A 22,978-nucleotide genomic window follows, 5' to 3' on the forward strand; every position below is an offset into this window, starting at 1 on the left:
GAAAGGAATAGCTGAGAGATGGCTCTGGAGAGGCGGGTGCATCCTACTGCTCGCCCTGGCCACAGCTCTTGTCATTGCCACTATACCATAAGGGCCCTTCCAGGTCACAGGGTACTTCTGGGCTTTGGATGAGGTTATGAAGAGAGGGAGGAATTGGGCCTTAGATTTCTAGCTTGAAGCCCAGGGAGGTAGGGAAGGGAGAGGACTTGTTCTGTTGCCCCCTTCTACTCCCATGGTCAGGGCAAACCTGTCCCCAGAGTGGTTTAGGTCAGGGGACAGATGGGGCAAGGACCTTGATGAGGGGCCAGACACAGCTTTGCACCTCCTACACCTGTGACTGGATCTAGGGGCCATTTGCTCCCTTCATATTTTCCCCCTCTCATCAGGAGCCGGGGAGAAGGGTGGTGTCTGCAGGACAGTGTGTGCTCAGCTCCAGGGGTGTGTGTGGGGCGGGGGGTGGGTAGCAGCAGGAAATGATGCTAGTAATGCTGCCCCTTAAGGCAGGTAAAAGGCCTGGGGCAGATGTCTGGCTCTCTCCCTATGATCCAAGAGCTGTCATTACTCCCATTTTACAGATGAGGATGATGGGGCTGGGAGAGGTTAAGTAGGCAAGTGGCAGAGCAGGATTCAAATTTGGATCTGTCCCATAATTTTCCTGCTCAGAGTCATTGGGCCCAAAAGAGGGAAGGATGGGCAAGGTGGTAGCCACAGGGAGTTGGTAATCAGGCCCGATGCTGCTAGCCATGCCAGGGACCTGGGCCAGTCCCTCTTGGGGATGGTGGCATCATGGAAGGCTTGAGAAATGAGATCTGGCTTTATAATTATCTCAAGCCTGCCAAGAATCTTTATTCCTTAAATCCTTTTCCCTTAATTCAGTTTTTTAATTTAAAACTATTTTAGAACCAAAAGTGGCCTCCTGATGTTATAATCACAGCTCAATATTTGACCCTATTACATCCAAATGTGATGCCCCAGCTGGATCCCAAATGCCTCCAGGAAACCAGGCCTCAAGGGATCCAGACAGGCCCTGAATCCTGGCCCAGGGCAAGATTGCCTTCTAGAGCTGATGCTGGGCACATTTGGAGCACTTGAGATAAGATGGGCTCTGCTTGCTCCCAGGATAGCAAAGAGGTCCTCCCTGGGCCCCCAAAGAGATCTGGGTTGGTGGTCCAAGCTGGTGGCTATAGCATGATGAGTCTGTGCCCAGGCCAGGGGCACAGGCTTCCCTGCGGAGCCTTCCTGGAGGAGCCAGGTCCTAGGCCTCTGAGCATCTCCCTTCTCTGTGGTGGACCTCAGGAGCTGGGGTGGCTCTGAACATCCAGCCCCCAAACTGCCTGCAGAAGACTTGCTCCCAGCCTCTATAGCTGCTACTGCAGAGGCTGCAGGGGATCCCCTCAGGGCTGGCCAGGGACATGCACCTGCCAAGACACTCACCTCTGGGGAGAATGATCTATGGCCTGAGCAAGGTTTGGGGATAGGGACAGAGATGGGTCTGAGGTAGAAGCTTCAAAGTAACCCAACAGAGCTGATGTCTGGGGAGGAGCCACACTGATGTCCAAGTGATAGGGCCTGGAGCAGGACAGAAGCCTGTTGGCTGCACCTGGAACTGGTCTGGGAGTGGGGAAGGAGGTCGGACAATAGTATCTGTCCAGTCTGTGCATATTGGAGCCTCCCGTGTTCATGGGTCACCGCCTCAACTCTGAGCTCACTTTCAGAATGTACTACTTGTTGTTCAAGATTCTGAGGGGAGGAGGGAATGTGATCCTTTGAGCATGGAGCCAGTCAGAACCTGGGGAATCATCTATTTTTTAGTCTCCTCTGCTCACAAACTCTAGGGCAGATGCACTGGCCTTCACAGCTGGGCTTTACTCCGTATGTCACTCAAGCCCTCTGAAGCTTGTCCACCTCTGTGAAATGAAAATGCTCAGTGCTCAGATAAGACACGGTCCCCTGATGAAATGAAAATCCCCCCAGGAGCATACACAGTCAGTAACACCTTATGGGGACTGATTTTATCACCTCCTTCTCAGTCTGTATTGTGATCACTTCTCTTAGTCTCAGTTACCCCATCTGTAATATGTGTCCGCAGGAGGCCCAAAGGGTCTAAAATAGGGCTTGAGGGAGGAGAGATAGCAGATTTCCTAGAGGCAGAGACAGGCTGTGACCAAGCTGGGAAGCAGACAGCTCTGGATCTCAGCATGTAGGTCCCCACCATATGCCCCCTACAGAAAGGGGCTGGGCTGGCATGCTGGGCCAAACCTGGCAGGGGCAAATCACTGGAAGAACCTCCCAAGACTCCCAGACTTTTGCCCATCAATGCAACAGGACCATACCTGGGCTAAATTTCCTACCAGGCCATGTCATGGGGGCTCAGAGCTAGATTTAATTGATTTACAGAAAATAAAGATATTCCATGTGTTTCACATACCCAAGTCCATGAACTATGACCCATACAACAATGATGTCAGTGGAATGTTAGATGTCAGTGCTTGGAAATGATTTCTCTCCTAGTAGAGCAGAGCTCTAATGGTGCATTTTCAGGCAGGGGAAGGTAAGCTGGAGTTATTTGGGGGGCAGCCAAGACTTTGAAGCCCTGGTCCCAGCACTAAATCCAGGGGCCTAAGGTTTTTGGAGGCAGCAGAGGGGACCTGGAAGGGAGCTCCTCACGCCTGTGCAGCTTGGGTCTGCTCGGCACAGAGCTGCTCACGTGGGCCTTTTGACCCCAGGTGGGAGGCAGAAGGCTGATTGCCAACGGGCTGCTTTAGCTGGTGCCAGGGGTGGCTACAGCAACTCCTGGGGGCTCGGGTCAGGACAGCAGCAGCCAGCTCTATAGTCTCTAGGGCCCCTGCCTGGATCCCAGTGCTCCCTGAGGCCAGAGGATATGCTGAGGAAAGAAAGGTGTCCAGCAATAGGAAAGAGCTTGACCAACCTCAGCCAACTCTACTAAGCCCTTGCTGTCAGCTAAAACTCCTAGAGATGGCCCCTCAGGTCCTGAGGAACACATGCCAGGACATGTCCGGCTTTGGTTCCCTGTTTTTTGGACCCTCTTCACGCTGTCACCAGGGAAAACTGGTCTTGCATCTGTGGGAAGAGTGGAAGGAACAGCCAGTGTTTAGGGCTCCACTAGCAGACCCACACCCCGTTACTCCAAAACATTTTTACTTTAGTAAAATTCCATACTTATGGAAAAGTTGAAAAAATAATACAATGAATACTCATAGACTCCCCATGTTTTCACATTTGCTCTCTCTCACCCTCCACCTTCATATATATACATTTTTAAACTGTTTGAGGATAAGTTGCAGCCATGTTACTTTTACCCACAAATACATCAGTGGCTCTTCCTAGAACACAGGACATTCTGTTGCATAACCACAGTGTTAAGTATCAAAATCAGGAAATTAACATTGTTGCCCTACTGTTATCTAATCAACATATCTTGTTCAGATTTCGCTCATTGTCCCAATAATGTCTTTTATAACCAAATTCTCAGATCACATCCCATATCACGGGTAGTGTTCAGTTGTCCAGTCCTGTTAGTCTCCTTTTCTCTGGATGGTTCCTCCATCTATCTCCATCTTTTGTAACACTGATATGGTGGAGTGTATGGGCCAGTTACTAGGATGTCCCCCAGTTGGGTTGATCAGGTCTTTCCTCATGGAGAAACTCAGGCTAGTCACCTTTTGTAGGAATATCACAAAAACATCTTGGGTAGGTTTTAGGGGCATGATGTTGATTTGTCTCATTACTGATGATTTAATGTTGTTTTTCATTTGTGTTTTGTTTTTAATTGAAGGATAATGTATATACAGACAAGTATGTACACTTGATGAACTTTCACAATCTGAACAAACCTGTGGAACCAGCAAAAATACATTTCCAGCACCCCCAGAACCCCACTTCCCCATCAAGTTCCTACCTCCCTAAAGTAACCACCATCCTGACTTTTAATAGCATAAATTACATTAGTCTGGTTTGGAACTCAGAATGAGTGAAATCATTCATTTCAGAAACCTCCTTAGTTTCTGGCATTTTTGCTCATATTATGTTTGTGAGATTCTCAGAGCCTACTTTTTATAACGTTAAATGCAATGCCTCCTATTATGAGCCTTCAATGAAGAGCAAAGAAAATATACCTTATCCTTGCATATAATTTCAAAAAAAATCAATTTAATGCCTTAGTTGTAATATACAGGACATTTATCATACATAGATATACTTGCATGTACAAATAATGTAATTTTTTATAAAATAATGTGTGTCAGAATACAAATGCTAGGACACAAGTATGTGATGAGGTCTCCTGACATTTGCACCCTTATTCAGAAGCTCCATAATATGGCAACTGCAGATGTATTCCAGGCAGAGGAACATGAGTATTGTTGCCTTCATGGTGTGATATTCCCAGATGGTGAACAACTCCTGGTAAAATTCCAAACAACACAAAGTACAGTGATTTGCTATGTATTAAAAACATGCAAGCATTACTTTGTGTTCCCAAATAAAACAGAATAAGATTGTAGGCTCAAATGAAGATAGATTCTTCACCTGTCTGAACATCCAAGTGAGATGTTTGGAAATGGGGCAGAACTCAGTCCTTTGTTGTATAAAACTTCCCTGTAGGACTCCCAATACCCCTAACTACCCCAAATGCTAGGGGCCTCTCCCCAACAATGTGACAATCACCAGCAGATGACCTGAATGCTCTCTGGAGTGGTACTACAAGTCTAGGAGAGGAAAGAGGAGGCCATCTGAGGGTCAAGAACCACAGGGAGGGGCACCTAAGGAAGTCACTGGGTGGAGGGATGAACGTGACCTGAAGGAGTTGGGGACCCAGGTGAGAGCACTGGTGGGGGACCATAAGGTGGGGCCTCCACTGGCCAGCTCCTGGGGTAGCAGACTGGCCTCTGGGGATGGAGGGCTGGGGACCCTATGTGGACTTTCCTGCCCATCACACAGTGTCTCCCTCACAGGATGCCACCAGGACCTACACTTCACTGGGCTCTCCATAGCCATCTGCTCAACTGCTCTGGGCCCCTCAGGAACTGCACTTCCACAGAGAGGGAGCCCCATCAGCCGCATGGAGATCTCCAGGGGCTGAAAACCCACCTAAGCCACACATTGAAAGGATTATTGGGCCCTCACATAGGTAATTGAATATAAAAACAACACAGAATGATACTAAACTGTCAGGTAACTATAAAGAAGGTAAACATAATTCTGATTTCTCTCATTATGCTCTTATTTTAATAAAATATTAAATAACAAAGTATTTTTAAATATCTTCCTTTGATGCCCCCTGAGAACACATTCCATGGCTCTGTAGTATGACTCATCAGTAAACATAATCCAAAATTGACTCAGTTAATTAGAATCAAGACCTTTTGAGGTAGGTACCTTTTTTTTCAAAAATTAGAGTATAGTTGATATACAATATTATATTAATTTCAGATGTATAACATAGTGATTCCATGATTATATACATTATTAAAAGTTCACCATGTTAAGTGTAATTACCCCTTGCTGCTACACCAAGATATTACAATTTTATTGTTTATATTCTCTGTGCTGTACTTCCATTCCTGTGACTAATTTATTTCACAGTTTGAAGTTTGTACCTCTTTATTCCCTTCAGCTATTTCACCCATCTCCTCACCTCCCTCCCCTATGGTAACCAACAGTCTGCTGTCAGTATTTATGGCTCTATTTCTTTTTTGGTGTTTGTTTTGTTTTTTAGATTCACATATAAGTGAAATCATATATGGTATTTGTCTTTCTCTGACTTATTTCACTTAACATGATTCCCACGTTGAAGTAGGTACCACTCTTGGTCCCATTTTGCAGATGAGATACTGTCAGATTAAGACCCTTGCTCCAAGTCACATGGTGAGAGTTGCTGGGTGGATTGGCCGACGTCAGAGCCAAGCCTGAGCCACCACTGCCTATACCTCTAAACACACACACACACTCCCTCTACCAGCTCTCCCAAAGTGAGGTGCTCCAGTGATTTCGGCAGTGTGTTTTCGCCCCCTCGTGGCTATGTGTAAACCTGTAGCTTGGCCTCCTGTCCATCATAGCCAGCCAGCCATCAGCAAGGGGCCTAGCCCAGCTATGCTGAGGTAGAACCTTGCCCAGCAGGTTACTAGATGTCAAAACATTTAAAATATTTTTGCTGTTATTTGTGCTCCTGCTTTGCTGGCACCTTAAACTCTTGCTTCTTCTGCTGTCCAAGGGCTCCAGCACCGGGAGGGGCAGGCAGCTGGTCAGCACCACTGAGCGCCCTTGCAGTTCTGGTGAAAGGGCGTACATTAGGGGCTGAGGTGGTTGCCCCACTGTTCCCCAAAGGTATGGAGGCTAGAGGAGAGCATTCCAGGCAGGGGAATTGCAGGGGCTAAGGCCTGGAGGTAGTTACATGGAACTGAAGGTTAATGTGGAAAAAAAACTGAATTAAATTTAACCCGGTCTCCAGCATAGCCTGGGGATGGGGGTGCCCTGATTACAGCGGCAGGTCCTAGTTCTTCATACAGAAATAGCTCTGGAGCCAAGAAAAGGAGGACAGCTCTGCTTCAACAGCCCCATATACTCCCCCTTGTCCCCATTCTGCAGTCACTACACAGCTAGGGGAAGGGGTATACCTCCGCAGCATACATGGGAGTGGCTGCCCCCATTTAGCAGACAGAGGCTCTGGATTTGGCTGAGGTCCCTTACCCAAGTCAATGGCAGTGCTGGGGTTCCTGTGTCTGCCTGTCCCAAGGCCCAGCCTCTGAAGCCACCACATTACACAGGATACTGTGTGCCAGAGGTGGCTCTTGTCTTTTGGAAAAGCAGGTGTAAAAAATGTTCATGGGCTTGGCGCTTCACAAATGAGCCCTAAGGCCACAGTGCCACTCTGGTCCACTGCAGGCGAAGAAAAAATACACAGTCCATGAATTCTCAGCCTTCTGTGAGAAGTGAGACATTCAGGCAGAGGCTTTGATTTTCACTATTGGCTGATTAAAGTATATTGAGTTTACCATGAATGTGTTTGAAATGTACCAGTCCTGCATTGAGTACTGGGGGATCAGGCTCAGAAAAGAAGCATACATCATTAGCCCATGGAGATGAAGGCCCTATTTAAACCAGAGTCTTTACCCAAAGCTGGCTAAACAAAAACACAACATGGAAAGAGGGTAACTGTCCTTCCTGGAAGCGTATGTAGGAGCTCTCCCGCTGGCTTCTGTGGGGCCCAAACTTGCCCTTCAGGCTATTAAATGAGGAGAGGAAGGTTCTAGGAGAGTGGCTAGGCTGCAAGTCCAGAGAGCAAGGCCCAGACCCCTCTGGGCCGTACCTTACAGTGGGGCCCTGGAGAACTGTGCAAGTCAGCTCAGGTGTCTGGACTTCTTGCTCTTTTTTCTCTTGAAAGAATGGATATATGGGCATCTCACAAAGTACATAGGTTCTGCCATATGTGAAAGGGTATCTCACCACGACCCTCCTTACCTCAGAACAACTCAGGAGACAAGGGCCCATGCAAGAGATTTTATTATCTGAAAGAGAAAATGGCTGCCCCCAGAGAGAGGGAGCAGCAGCTTGTGGGTGAGGAAGCACATTTTTTAGGAGTAGGGGTAGGGTGTGTTCTGCATTGGTGATTGGATCTTAAGGGGTGGGGGTCTTAGCACACCAGAATTTGCCTTCAAGATGATGTGACTCTATTTTACAACAAACAGGAGATTCATGGTGAAATGTTTGGAATGGCTGCATTAAAATGGGGTGAATTCCTTTTTCTGCATGATTTTCAGTGCCTCAACTAAGCCAGTGTTCATTGTGTATCTCTTCCAGGGTGGGTAGCAGGGACACGGTCCTTTTCTCTCAGAACATTTTCTGGGACTGTGTTCCCTGCTGCACACTTTGGGAAACCACGGGTGAGATGCTTTCTCAAGTCCTTTCCAGCCTTGGCCCAAGGGTTGGAGATGGGTCAGGCAGCCTTGCCATAAAATTCAAGCCCTTCCCTTGACTCACAAGTCCAGCACCTTTGTCCTTGCTGTTTTCTCTCTCAGATACTCCCAGGTTCACTCCCTAACTTCAACTCTCTCTCCAATGCCTATCTTATTGAAGAAGCCCACCCTGATTTCCTGATATAAAATAGCACTTCCCTCCCTCGCCAACCCCAGGGCCCTGCTATCTCCTCAGCTGCTTCCCCCACCCCAGGGTAGCCCAGCTGTGCTGTGCCTTCTTCCCTCCCACTCCTATGTGCATGTAGGACAGACATTATTGGAGGTTTCCCTGATTACTAAATACATGCTGTGTGTCAAAAAATTTTTTAAGTAAATGAAGAAATTAATTGAAAGATAAAGAGTGGGAAAGTTCCTGCAAAGTTTCAAGACCCAGAGATGAGCATTGTTAACAAATGGCATGTGTCCTGCTATATACTTTGCTCTGCACGCCAAGAAGCATGCACAAGGGGTAGAGAGGAAAAGGAGAAGAAATTCATCAATAATTGTTGTTATTATCAAAATGCCCTCTTTCCTGTGTTGTAACCTGTTTTTTCCATATGATGTTCTGTCCTGGCCAACAACTCCTTCCTAGCCTTTCCTACTCCACACATGGGGTCCTGTTAGGTGCTGGGGGCCCCTGCTCAGGCCAAGGTGCGGACACTCCACCTCCCCACTCCTGAGCCCAGCCCATGGTGTCCCCTGATTCCACCCCCCAGGTACCCCTGAGCCTGAAAGAGGTGCCCCAGGCACTCAAGGCAGGGACTCCGCAGCAGTGGTGTAGAGCCGCCACTGGATACTGGCAGGTTCCTGGAGAACTAACATTTCACTAAGGAGCACAGGCCATGCCACAAGGGCTACTACTTCCTGACTGAGCCCGCTCTGTATTTCTGCCACTGGAAGTGAAAGCGTAGGAGGCACGTACTTCTGGGGCTCCAGGCTGTCTCCCAACTTCCTCTTGCCTCCTCTTCCTCACCCCAGAACCTTGGAGCTGGTCTTCTACTTCTCTCCAAATTTACTTTCAGAAAAGGATCTGAGTCATCGGCAACTTGGAGTGCAAACGATAACCACACAACTGCCCTTTCCAAGTAGTTCTACATAGGCTCAGAGAGAGGAAGTGACTGGCCCAGGATCACATAGCAAGTAGGGGCAAAGCTTGGGACTCCAGCGTGATGGGAAATTCTGCACCTGCTAGTGAAGAAGGCCTGAGTGTGGTTGGGTGTGGGATGGTGGTGGCAAAGGGAGTGATTATTTTGGGGCCACAGGAGAAGGTGCCCCTCCAGCCTAGATCATCAAAGCCTGGGTGCAGCTGCTCCATCAAGCAGGTAAAAGAAATTGACCTGTGTTTGAAGAAACTTTAAAGAGACAGAGAAACGCAGGTCTGCCCATCCTTCTCTAGTAAAGGACAATCATTGGCTTTGGCTCTATGAGCTAGAAGCTTAACACAACCATTTTAGGGCCTCCAGATAACCTGGCAAGCCTGTTGGTGCTATTGCTTCAAAGCAGGCTTGAGAAGAAGGCTGAGGCAACACTTGTATTTTTCAAAATTTCCCAAGGCTTTGTCACTAGCATCCTCAAGACTTGATAAATATGCCTCTGTGTTTGCTGCTCTGCTGGGATTGGTAACCATTCCCCCTGGAGGAAAGGGAGCCCTGTAGGGTATGTGTTTGTGTGTGTGTGCCCAAGGGTGTGGTCAATTTGGGAGAGAACAGTGTCAGAAAAAGCCATCTGCTTGGCTAAAAGATGATGAAGTTAAATCCATTGGTATGGGATGGCACCAGTTTCTGGGACAATTATCTCAGGGCAGAGATGTGCTTAAATCAGCAGGAAGGCTTTTCTGGGTTTACTCAGATGCCCTGTGGATTGATGATGCCCCTGAACCACGGCCAAGACAAGCTCATCTGCTCATTGGCAAAGAAAGACATCCTCTGGGAGGTTTTCACAACCTCTCCCAGATACCAGGTCAGATGTCATAGTTTTGACAGTTAGGCCAAAACTGGCCATGGACATCTCAGTTCCTCATGATATGAGATCAACCTCTAATCCAGCTTTCTTAACATTCCATAGAAAGTTTTACCTGTGTAGCTAAGGAATCAGGATACTTTTCCAGAATCATCCAAGAGATCTCTCTCTCTACCCAGGTTATTCCTCTGGCTGTTTTTAAAACAGTTTTGCTTCTTCTTTTTTTCATCTGTTTATACAAGGTATGCCACATGGAGTAATGTGTATGTATGCTTACTATAGAAAATTTGTAACATTTACCTTTGACTGTCTCTTTAGGTTAAGTTAAAAGAAGCATTAGTAGATTAAAGATCTGTCCATTGGGTAGCCTCAATTTATACTTCCACATGCCAAGACGGTAATGCCCATTCACCAACTTTAGGTATTTATCAGGTTTTAATGTTTTTCAGGTTGGTTGACAAAAATCTATAACTCATTTTAATTCACATTTTCTTGGTTTTGAGTGAGGCTGAATATTTTTACTATTTTCTTGGAAAATGACAGCTGAATTGCTGCTTTTCCTTCCTCAAGGGAGAGTGAAATCCTTTTCCTTCATTTTTTCCTTATAGGATCTTGGAACAAGGAAGCCTTGGGTGCCTGGATGGGGTACTTGGGCTGGCCATTATAGGGTGACTAAGTTGGTTATAGCCTTTAAACAAAAGTTCCAGTGCTCACAAAATCCTCAAGGGTGCATTTTTACTTTGGAAGAGGTGTGTGTGTGTGTGTGTGTGTGTGTGTGGTAACTTAGAAACCTGTGGTTTCAGACTTAGCAGAGTGATGTAATTTTTCTCAGGGAAGTGCAGTGGGGGGTGTCATCTCAATGTCTCCAGCAGTCAGTCCAGGGCCTGACATATTATACACACCCATAAATGCCTGATGATTGAGTAATTAAACCGTGCTGCCTCCGTGCTGAAGGATGACCCTATACAACCCCAAATGAACTATCTTAAAAAAAAAAAAAAAAAAACTGTACCCTTTCATTTTATTTAGAATCCCTTAGATATTGAGTGTGAAACAACCCTATCAACAACCAGGAAGAGAAATACTGCAAACTCTGACTTACTGGTAGAACTTCCAGAAAGGGCCACAGGTGAGTGGCTGTATAAATATACCAGGGGCAAGTCTGACAGGAATAGTTTTATGGCAGGCACATACTTGGGTCCAGGTGGGCTGGCCAGGCTCCCCAGGTAAGCTAGCATGTCTTCCTCCCGGGAGACCACATTCTCAGAGCTCTAAGTGGCTTTTTCTGATCATTTTTCTCTTTTTCCAGGGAATGGCTCCACTGTGACTTATCGCAGTTAGAAGAGTTTATTTATAAGGAAGCAGGCAATAACTGGCTCTCACAATGGAAGGAAGAGTCTGAGGTAATAATACCTGGCGTCCTGGTTCTCACCCTTTTCCAAGCTACCAACCACTAATTATTTGGGTAACTGTCAGGGGCCAGGCCAAATGTCAGTCCAAGGCCCAGTGCTTGGCGGGAACCAAGAAGACTTTAGAGCTGGAATTTGAGTTTTAGAAGGGTCACCCTGCCTGCTCTGTATTGGAAGAACAACTAGGACCAAGTCGAAACTGGAGATGGCAAGAACAGATGAGAGGATTTGAACAGGGTGGTGGAATCGCCGGAGGCAAATGTTTGAAGAGGTATTTAGGAGATAAAATTAACAAGATTAGATAACAGTCCAGGGGTGGGGAGATGACTCCCAGACTTCTAGTTTAGGTCTGTGCAAAATGGTGGGGCCAGGAAGAGCAGGTCTGGCAAGAAGATGAGTTCCGGGCAAGGTGTGTTTGAGGCAGACAGAGGGACTCCAGGGGGAGGTGTCCAAGTGTTTGAAATAAGGGTGTGGCGCCTGCAAGAGGGGTCTGGACCGATCGGCACAGACCTGGAGAGGAAGCCGTGGGGTATTATTAACAACAGTAATGCCTTGGAAAGGCAGCTCATCTCCAGGGGTGCAGAGCGGAGCCGGCTCGGCAACGGGGGTGCTCAGCCGCGGCACCGCCAGGTCCTTAAGCCCGCGCTCACCCTATCCATCGTCAGATCCCCGCCTGCCTTCTCGCCTTCCTCAGCAATTGGGCAACTCCGCTGTCCGTCAAGGGCCCGCCTCCGCAAATGAACTAATAAGAGAGCAGGCGAGCGGCAGCTTCCTTCTCAAGCTGGACCTGTGCTGTGGCGGCTTCACGGAGGCGAGGTCTAGGTGTCGGCAGCCGCGGCACTGTGCGCAGGCGCGGAACTGTCGGGACGGACCCGGCGGCAGGGGCGCGTGCCGGTGAAAGCAGCGCGAGGGTCGTAGGTAGGCAGGGGACGAGCGTGGGATGCGGACTCTAACGTCTCCTGGCCTCGCCGGCGCCTGGCCCTCTCTGGCCTGCAGCTTCGGCTCAGGTGACAGGGTGGAGAGAGGAGCAGAGGGGAGGGGACGGGGCGGGCCCGGGCGGACTGGGAAGAGCCCGGCCCACAGTCACTGTCACCCCACTTGTGCTCCTCTCTCCACCGTGTCACCGAGGACCCTTGTCTACGCACCAGGGCACCCGCAGTAGCTACTTTGGCTCTTGGAACACCGCTGTGAGCTAGGCGTCTCGAGTTAATTTCCTTATTTTACAGCTGGGAAGCTGGGGCTCAGGGACGTGGCCGCGCCTGGGTTTGAGGTCTGGCTTGATGGACGCCGGAGACCTCGCTTTTATCTGTGACGCTGTGGGTCAGAGACTTGAATCCGGGAACTGTTTGTTTTCACTGGGGACGTGAAATTGTTAAGAGTCCGGCTGCGGCATACTGCCTAGGTCTGGGCACCGCTGCCTGACTTCTCTGTAGGGCCTGGGGAGTGGGGTGGCGGGGGAAGGGAGGGTACCAGGTGTCCTCTGCGCGCCCTGATCGACCATTCCGGTCCCCTGTTCAACGGGATGGCCGGGAGGCGGGGGAGGAGTGGGTCTCAGTTCTGGGAGCTCTGGTTAACCCAACAGACAAATACAGGGAGAGCAGGATTAATAAACGAAATCGGAAAGCTGGTGGGAAACACTTGTTTTCCTGGGTCACCTGAGAAAATAGAAAATAGAGCATCTTTGTCAAAAGGAAAAATACCACCAGAGGCTATTGAAGGTGCTAGGAGACTTCCCTTCATGCCCTTGTGGAGACAGATGTGAACCTTTGGAAATCAGTTTGGCAATATGAGTCCACACCCTTTGACCTACTGATTCTTCCTTTGGGAACTAAGTAGGTTAAAACCTAATTAGGGAAAAAGTTGATGCATAAGATAGTGCTGTTTGGTTTTTATAAATAGCTACCCAGTGGAAACCTCTAAATACCCAATAATAGAGAACAGTTAAGTAAGTAAATTGTGATTGTTTATGCCAAGATGGGGTATTACACACCCATAAGATGGTTATTTCATGAGTAAAATGTCCTTAACAGGAGAACCAGAGTCTGAGTTATGATTACAACTATATAAAAACGTGTACAGAATAACTGAAGGAGTATATACCTAATTGATAAAAGTAATAACTACCGTTTTTGGAGCAGAAGAGTTATATTTCACTAAACCCTCACAAAACTTTATGAGACCAGTATTGCCATCCCGCCAGGGGACTGCTGAAATGCAGGGCAAGTGAAGCAGTGTGTCTGATGGTAGACAGCTAGTGTCAGACCTAGTTGCTATCAGGCCTCTGAAAATGCCATGTTTGGCCAACATTTGAGGGCCTGTTGTGTGTCAGGTACAGGACTGGGCACCAGAGAGCCAGTGGTGAGTAAGGCAGCTATCATTCCTAAATTCAAGGAGCTTATAGAGTACTGAAGAAGCAGACACTTCAACACTTACTGTCTGCTGGGGGAGTGAACATGGGAACTAGACACTTGGCTCTGGCAAGAGAACGGGTTCGGAAAGGAGAGGAAAAGGGGGCCCCTGGGTCATCTGTGAAGAATGAGTGAGCTCTGTGGGGAAGACCTTAGTTGCTCTTTAAAAGTGGAAAGTGTTTCCACATTTTCTGGAGTGCATTTATATGCTACAGTGGAAGATAGGGAGACTTAAATATTTTGAGTTTAGTCAAGTCTTTTAGGTAGTTTGCCTTAAATCACTTTAGTTCAGGAGAGTAGTAAATTAAATGTTTTCAGAAGTATTTTAAAGAAATTTAATTTGAAACTTAAACTTTAATTTTCAGGTTTAAAAAACTGTTTTAGGAACACATCTGGTGGTATAGTTTCAGAATGTCAAGTACTGTGTCCTTCTGGATCTTAAGTTCTGCAAGGAACAGCATTGCCGCATTGCAAGGGGGCAGACATTTGTATGTAAGGTGTGCCTCAAATGGAAATATGTCAAAATGGAGGCCCTTTTCTCAGGCACCAGCCACCCTAAAAAACCCTGCCTCACGTGGTGGTTTTGCAATGCAGAAAGCCTACAGACACACATCGACAGAGGAAGATGATTTCCACTTGCAGCTCAGTCCTGAGCAGGTAAACGAAGTACTGAGAGCTGGTGAATCAGCCCACAAGATAGTTGACCTCGTCAGTGGAGTCCCAAATTCAGTGTTGCGGTATGAGAGCAACCAGCTGGCTGCCAATTCCCCAGTGGAGGACCGGCGAGGCGTAGCCTCCTGCCTGCAGACCAATGGGTTGATGTTTGGCATCTTTGATGGACATGGTGGCCATGCATGTGCTCAAGCAGTGAGCGAGAGGCTCTTCTATTATGTGGCAGTGTCACTGATGTCCCAGCAGACCCTGGAGCAGATGGAGGGAGCGATGGAAAGCATGAAGCCCCTGTTGCCCATCCTGCAGTGGCTCAAACACCCAGGGGCCAGTATCTACAAGGATGTCACATCAGTGCATCTTGATCACCTCCGTGTGTACTGGCAGGAGCTGCTTGGCCTGCACGTGGAAATGGGACTGAGTATTGAAGAAGCATTGATGTACTCCTTCCAGAGACTGGATTCAGACATCTCGCTGGAAATTCAGGCCCCCCTGGAAGATGAGATCACAAGGAACCTATCACTCCAAGTTGCTTTCTCTGGAGCAACAGCTTGTGTGGCCCATGTTGATGGAGTTCACTTGCATGTGGCAAATGCTGGTGACTGCCGGGCCATTCTTGGTGTCCAGGAGGACAATGGCATGTGGTCTTGTCTGCCTCTCACCCATGACCATAATGCCTGGAACCAGGCTGAGCTGTCACGGCTAAAGGGGGAGCATCCTGAGTCAGAAGACAGGACAGTCATCATGGATGACAGGCTACTGGGTGTCCTCATGCCATGCAGGGCCTTTGGGGATGTTCAGCTGAAATGGAGTAAAGAGCTGCAACGCAGCATCCTGGAGAGAGGCTTTGACACTGAGGCCCTCAACATTTACCAGTTCACCCCCCCACATTACCATACTCCACCCTACCTGACTGCTAAGCCAGAAGTCACATACCACCGGCTGAGGCCCCAGGATAAGTTTCTGGTGCTGGCTTCAGATGGCCTGTGGGATATGGTGGGAAATGAAGATGTGGTGAGGCTGGTGGTGGAGCACCTGGCTGAAGCAGGTCAGCACAAGCCAAACCTGGTCCAGAGACCTGCCAAGCTGGGACTCATGCAGAGCCTGCTACTGCACAGGAAAGCCCAGGGGCTCCACGCTGCCGACCACAATGCGGCCACACACCTGATCAGACATGCCATAGGGAGCAATGAGTATGGGGAGATGGAGCCAGAGCGGCTGACAGCCATGCTGACATTGCCAGAGGACTTGGCGAGGATGTACAGGGATGATATCACTGTCACTGTGGTGTATTTTAACTCAGACTCAATTGATACATATTATAAGGAAAGTTAAGAGTCTCCCATGCTATTGCCATGGTTAATTTAAATACTCTTCTAAGACATTTTCACTTACTCTTAAACTGGCTGATATTCAAACCTTACTATTAAAAGGGCAGGCAGATACAGTTTGCTTATTAATAGACTAACATGAGGTAAAAAACAGTCTAGGTTTAAAAACAATAGCAGCGATTTCATATCACCTTCTACTCAGAGAAGGCTGAGCGTAGGGACCACAGAATTGGCTTGGGTTCATAAAGCTGAAGTCCTTTGGGCTTAGACACTGTTAAATGGTGTCAACCTGAGCCTTCAGAGGATAAATTTAATCATGGTTCTAAGACTGAAGAACTTCAGGATCCTCTGAGGTCTTGCTATTAAATCTGCAAATTTGACAATTCTTCCCCAATTTACAATCATGAACTTCTACGCTGTGAAGGGAGGTTTGGTTTTTTGTTTTTAATTTCCTAATATCTGGGTTTACAAAGCACATTACAGAACACTTTTCTATGCAATATTCTAACTTTTTTGTGATTATACTTGTGGAAATATTTTGTAATGCTGCATTCTCATTCTGTTTTAGTTTATTTTAAAACCAAGTCCTCAAACTTGCAAACAGGCATGCTGTAAGCATGCTTGGCATGTCTTGGTTTTCAGCTGTGGATAACGGGCTAGGCCTCTAGACCAGCAGAATTTACTTCAGCAGCTTGTTGTCCCCTTCGCTGAGGACTCCACCACTGAGTCCTACCCCCTGGAACCTTTGAGCCATACCAGGAAGTAACTTCTGTCTAAGGCTTTAACTCCTGGCCTTTCCTGCATTAATAAAATTTCCTCCAGGGTTTAGCCTCTGGGGATTTATCATAGCACTTAACTTTTCCTGATTATACCTCTTAAACATTCTGTTAATTCCACCTAATGCTCCTATTTGTGCTATGCTCTACTCCCTCACCCTGCTGCTGCAATACTGGTTGGAAAAATTGCTCCCTCTTCAAATGGCCTCAAGGAAGGAGACAATGTGATCCTATATGGTAGTTGGGACAGATGTTTAGGTGGGACTGGTTTATGCTGCCGATTGTGGACTTAAGATTCAGCCCAAATCTGGAGAGGTGAAAACATGAAGGCCTTAAGAACAGTCACTCACCACGGCTCCCTGTCTGCATCCTGAGAGGCAGTGGGGAGGAGGGAGGAAGGGGATTTGTCAAGATGGGACAGTACTTATCCCTAGACTGTGGGATAAGTTGTCACTGCTATTCCTCAGGAACTAGAAACATTTAGTATAGAACTTTGGGCGAAAATAAAAATGTAACCTGTAATTGCTTCTGTGGGCTTCGCAGTCTGTGTTTATTGGAAAATTGAACCATGTGGGTCCTCTTTGGGGGGATGAATTTGTGTTCTCATGAATTGCTGTGGCATTTAAACAACAGGAAATGTGTCCCTAAATGGAAACACAAATATAATCCCACAAAATTGACAGTTTTATCTTCCTGCACTGCATTAGTTGATCCCTCTCCTCATCTCACCCTGCCTGCCACCCACTGAAAGAACCAAATAAGTAGGTTTGGCTTGCTCACTATTTTTTTTTTTTTTTGGCTTGCTCACTTTTGTCCATGTCCAGTGACATCATTCAAGTGTTACGATACTTCTAGCCCGGCATGGGGAACGTTTCCCTGTACATTTTCCTGTGTAACTATTTAGCTATATGGCTTCGTCTAAGAAATTCTCTTTTGAATGCTAAAGCCTTGGTGTTTTTATTCTGAAACCATTAGTATTCTTTCTGATCTCCTGGATCTTAACTCAGAAATAAAATGTGAATCACTACCATTCCGCTCACATGAAGACTTGTTGCTAGAGCCAAAGACGGCTGGTCTGACATCCTTTGTGTCTCATGACCAGCTAAACCCTGGCATGCCCCTGGAGCATTTACCAGGATCACAGAGTGTCTGAATCCTGTTTTGAAGCCTAGTGTGGGTTATAAATGTATCTGGCTCAGTAACTTGTGGGACAGCTGAAAAAATACAGACTTCCCACCTGCTTCTCCAAGCATATCTGTGTTTTTCTCTCTGCCTAATTGATTTCCTGCTTTCTAATTGGTATGAGAAGGAAGAAAGTCTGCTTTTATTGTCTGCCTTTCTTTACACTGTGAACTTTGTCAGGTCTTTCATAAATGCTCCAAGGAGTACCTGCTTCTGGCTAAATAAAACCCCATGTGTCTGTCTCCCTGACCACCATTCCGTTATCATTAGCCTTCCTGAGACATACGGGCTACTGCTTGAAGACAGTGGGATTTGAGAAGGGATTGGTGATATTCGTCAGGTGTTCCAAAGCATTTATCATTGCTTTTATGTAAAGGTTTCAATATTGAGACATCTGAAATGAACTAAAAAAATGAGATTGAACTTGGAGTGCTTTGGATATAACTTTTGAATAAAGTATGCTTTGGTGCTTTAAATTGCATATTTATTATTTTAGGTAAGAAACTGGTAATAGCATAATTTAGATAAATGTTTTATGTATAATATGGCTCTGATGATTCTGGGGATTAGTCAAATGGATAGAGAAGATGGTATCCTAAGTTCAAATTTGTAGGCTAGTTTAAGTTACTTATATTCAGTTTTCTGAGATGTTATTTATAACATTCAAGCTAATTTATTATAGTGAATATATGTAAACTTTGAGGTATGTTAATTTATAAACATTTTTTCCCAGAAGTATGATTGGCCAAAAAGATCTCTAGTATTGGGGCACACTGGGTTAAGTTCAGGTTAGACATGATTGAGCTGGCACCTTTTATACAAAAGTGAAATATAAACAGCTCAAACTGGAGTTAAAGAAGAGAATAAATATATGGAACAATAAATGTGTTCAGAATGAGCCTGGCTTGACTCTTCTCCATCAGCCCCTGGTGACCTATCTTCATTTGACAATTGTTGGGAGCCTTAACTTCCCAGGTTAAACTGGAACTGAGCTATTGTAGTTTCATCTTAAAGTGGCTTGTCTCTGAACCTGATGCTTTCCTGTGGTGCAAAAAGCCTTTGTGTAGCTCTGGGGCTGCGGTATGGAGCCTCGTGGTGCCACATGTCATGCAAGCTGCCCTGTGCATCATCCAGTCCCATTCAGACTGTTGGGCAACCATCTCCTGAGCAGGCTGAGGCTCTGTCCCTCAGGTGTTGGGCACCTGATGTTTAAGTTCCTGCAAAATATTTCTTACCAAGCATTTACTGGGAAAAATTGTTAACCATGTTCTTTAATATTTACTGACATTTATATTTTAAGCTGTATACCCATGTTCCTATTTGACATTGATTTTCTAATCAGTAGATATTTAAATAAAACTTGTAATTAAAAGGCAAAATGAAATTTTTTCTTCAGTTTGAATACTAATTTTTTTAGACTGTTAGGGTACTAGTTTAGGCCAACCTTTATTTGGCCATGGAAGATTTTAGTCTGTTCAAGGGTCCACCCGAAAGAAGTTTTCTCTGTAAATTTTTGGTGGCTGCTGACCACAAAGGAAATCCTCATTTAGTGTTGACCATGTGTGGGGAGCTGAAAAGCAGGAAAAGGAAGTGAAGGCTTTTATTGTGAGGGTCTCCCCACACTCAGTGCCAAGGCCTGCTGGGATTTCATACTATTTAACTGAGCTTGTAAAACCAGCTTCTGTGAATCTTAAATGGAGAGCCAGCTTTGGGAAAAAAAGGTCTAGGCAGATACCTAAAGAGTTAAAGACCACCCCCCATGCCATCCCCAGTAAATGAGCTATATTTCATTGCCTCCGGAGTGATAGAGCTCTTAAGGACTGCTCCAATGGGTCCTTCTTAAAATGCAAATACAATTCAGTGTGAGCCAGGGTGGTTAAGCTGGGCCTTGAGGAGGAGCACATAAGGGGGAGGGAAAGGTGGAAAAGGGAGTATCTAAGGTCTGCTAAGGGGGGAGGAGCCAAGATGACGGCATGAGTAGGGCAGTGGAAATCTCCCAAAACCATATGTATTTTTGAAAATGCAACAAATAACAACTATTCCTAAAAGAGAGACCAGAGGATACAGTACAACAGCCAGGCTACATCTACATCTGCGAGAACTCAGCACCTCAAGAAGGGGGTAAGGTAGAAGCTGCGGCCCGGTGGGACCCAAGCGCCCCTCACCCCAGCTCCCGGCGGGAGGAGAGGAGTTGGAGCAGGTAGGGAGAGGGAGCCCAGGAGTGCTAAATACCCAGCCCTAGCTATCCGCACCAGGAGCGCAGACACACAGTGCGTGGGGTGCTGGATATTAGGGAAATGGAACAGTAAAACCTATGAGCGGGTCCCTGCAGCAGGCACCCCTGGGACAAAAGAAAAGCGAGTGCTTTTTGAAAGTCTTAAAGGGACAGGGGCCTCACAGCTGGATGGAAGTGTCCCAGCACACTCAGACCAGCAGCTGGGAATCCCAGGGAACTCCAGGTGCCCTAACCCCCTGGGTGGCAGCACAGCTCTGAGGCCCCTCACAGTGACAAGCAGCCTGCCATTTATTCCCCTGGCCAGCACGGCCCTGCCACAGCAGCGGAGCAGCCTGAAGGTGGCCGCGCCCACAGCCACCACCCAGAGTGTCCTCCTGGCACGCAGCTGCCCAGGCCAGACCCAAAGCCACCTCTGGTGCTCAGCTGCCCGGTGCAGGCAGAGGAAACTGGGGCAAGGCGTGAAGGGGCACCGTTCTCGCAGGAGAGCACACCCATCACACCTGCCTCTCCCTGCAGGGCTCTGGGCTTCCCTGCCCATGTGGCTCAAGAAATTAACCCAGAGCCTGCTCCCAGGTGTGGGTAACTGGCATAGGCAGTGGAGAAGGGCAAGGCAACCAGCAAGCAGGAAGGGACTTTGTTCTCCCAGCTGACACATGTGCCACCTGCCTACGACTACCTCTATCACCATGAAAAGGCAGAAGAATTTGGTCCAGTCCAGAATTACCCAGACAGCCCCTGAGAGAGGGCCTGGAGAGATAGATATAACCAATCTTCCTGAAAAAGAATTCAAAATAAAGGTCATAACCATACTGATGGACCTGCAGAGAAATATGCAAGAGCTAAGGGATCAAGTCAGGAGAGAGAGTACAGAAACAAAACAATCTCTGGAAGGACTTAAGAGCAGACTGGATGAGGTGCAAGAGACCGTTAATGGAATAGAAATAAGAGAACAGGAATACAGAGAAGCTGAGGCAGAGATAGATAAAAGGATCTCCAGGAATGAAAGAATATTAAGAGAACCGTGTGATCCAAAATGGAACAGTATTCACATTATAGAGGTACCAGAAGAAGGAGAGAGAAAAAGGGATAGAAAGTGTCTTTGAAGAAATAATTGATGAAAACTTCCCTAAACTGGAGGAGGAAATAGTCTCTCAGAACATGGAAGCCCACAGATCTCCCAACACAAGAGACCCAAGGAGGACAACACCAAGACATATAATAATTAAAATGGCAAAGATCAAAGACAAGGACAGAGTATTAAAGGCAGCCAGAGAGAGAAAAAAGGTCACCTACAAAGGAAAACCCATCAGGCTATCATCAGACTTCTCAACAGAAACCTTACAGGCCAGAAGAGAATGGCATGATATATATAATGCAATGAAACAGAAGGGCCTTGAACCAAGAATACTGTATCCAGCATGATTATCATTTAAATATGAAGGAGGGATTAAACAATTCCCAGATAAGGTCTGCTATGAACAGCAGGAGGCACTGCATGTCCTTTAAGCATGGTAAAATAGGCCAAGAGATTGAAAAACTTGCCCATGACAGCATGATAAGGCTGGGATTTTAACCAATGCACTTGTCCCAATGCTCGGCTTTCAGAAACTGATGATAATGCATGAAAAATCTTACTGCACAATTTTGTCCTAGGGTTGGTGGGTGGGGATGGGGCTGAGAAGAAGCCAGATATATTTAACCTATATATTCCAGTATCTTATCATTTTGGAACATAATAAAAAAAAGAAACAGGAAGAATTAAATTTTAAAAATTGAACTCATTGGGCTCTAAAACAAAAGGGGGGAATAAGTTTATACTGTTCACTTCTAGAGTTTTTGTTTCCATTTTACTTGATGCTATTAAATGCCTTTAAGTAGTTCCCAGGCTGGTGACCCTCTGAATCATGGATGGCCAGTACCCTAAGTCACCCCATCTTGGATGAGTGAATATTTACTATGGGTCAGAATGTCTTTGTTTAACTGGCCCCTGACCTTTTTTGATGCATATCGGAAGTTGCCTAGCTGGGAGGAACAAAGTGGGAGTGAGGGGGCCATAGTTCCAGTTATGATCTTCACTGGCAAGGGAATAAGTAGGCTGGGACATATTACTGACCCTTACTCCCTAGAAAAGGGGTCTGTGAAGGGACTTTCCAAAGCCTACTATCTCAGATTTTACCTCTTCACATCTTTCTGGGATTCTGGACAGCCCTCATCTTACCCAGTCCCACTCTCCCTGTACCACAAAAACATGATAAGGAGGAAAAATTTTCTTTTACCCTTCAAAGTTCTGGCAGGTCTAATTGAATTGACATGAGATAGATTAACAAGAGGAAAAAACCAAAGTTTAATTACGTGCACACAGAGGCCCAGTAATTAAACTGAGATGCAAAGACATGACCAAGGCAGGCAGTGGGTCTGGGGATGGGCTCCAGGGGCATTGTGGCAGTAGGGGCAAGGATTGCAGTGAAGGCTGAGGGGAAGCTAGCCTAATGGGGCTCAGGTGATCTCCAGGGATGGGGAAGTGAGCAAGACCATGCAGCGACCTCAGAAAGGGCTGTGGGCATGCATCAGCACAGAGATGGGTGGAAGTAAAGGGGCATGGAGAGGAGCTTCTCATACAGAAAGACTATGATTGTGGATGGGTGGAAAGGAACAGTTAATTAAAAAGAATCACTAAGGAAAGGTGAGGGCCACTGGGTATTGTCATTCGGGACTCAGAACACAAAATAGGCCTCGATGGTGAGGTGGAGGGGAGGAGCTGACCTGTAGAAGAAGCTGGCTGAGCTACTGGGATGACCCTTCCTCAGAAACAAAGCAGTGCAGTGGTGGTGATGGGGGGATGGCATCAGTAAGCCAGTCATTGTGCTTCCTAGCTTGTGTTGGGGGGGAGTATCCATGAATTTACTTGGGGCTCCCGGGCTTGCTGACTGCATGAAATTTGGCATAGAAGGTTGGAGTAGCTGGGCCTCCTCTGAGCTTTGCCTGGTGGCTTGGTCTCTAAATCCTGAGGATGGCATGACAGGTGCACCAAACCA

At 46.8% G+C, this 22,978-nt stretch overlaps 1 protein-coding gene across 4 annotated transcripts; it reads left to right on the forward strand.

Annotated features, from left to right (window-relative positions):
* The first annotated feature begins 12,106 nt into the window (after positions 1-12,106).
* PDP2 (pyruvate dehydrogenase phosphatase catalytic subunit 2) lies at positions 12,107-18,183 on the forward strand. 4 transcript variants are annotated; one of them, XM_036897763.2, is made up of 2 exons: positions 12,107-12,259; positions 14,293-18,183. In XM_036897763.2, the coding sequence occupies exon 2, from the start codon at positions 14,338-14,340 to the stop codon at positions 15,751-15,753; it is 1,416 nt and encodes a 471-aa protein (XP_036753658.2). In that variant the 5' UTR covers positions 12,107-12,259; positions 14,293-14,337; the 3' UTR covers positions 15,754-18,183. The 4 variants fall into 4 exon arrangements, with proteins under 4 accessions (XP_036753658.2, XP_036753653.2, XP_036753656.2 ...); XM_036897758.2 differs by having other exon boundaries at positions 12,111-12,259; positions 14,115-18,183; XM_036897761.2 differs by lacking the exon at positions 12,107-12,259 and adding an exon at positions 12,314-12,546 and having other exon boundaries at positions 14,115-18,183.
* The last annotated feature ends 4,795 nt before the right edge of the window (positions 18,184-22,978 follow it).

Source organism: Manis pentadactyla, chromosome 15, assembly GCF_030020395.1.
Source record: "Manis pentadactyla isolate mManPen7 chromosome 15, mManPen7.hap1, whole genome shotgun sequence".
Taxonomy (NCBI): domain Eukaryota; kingdom Metazoa; phylum Chordata; class Mammalia; order Pholidota; family Manidae; genus Manis; species Manis pentadactyla.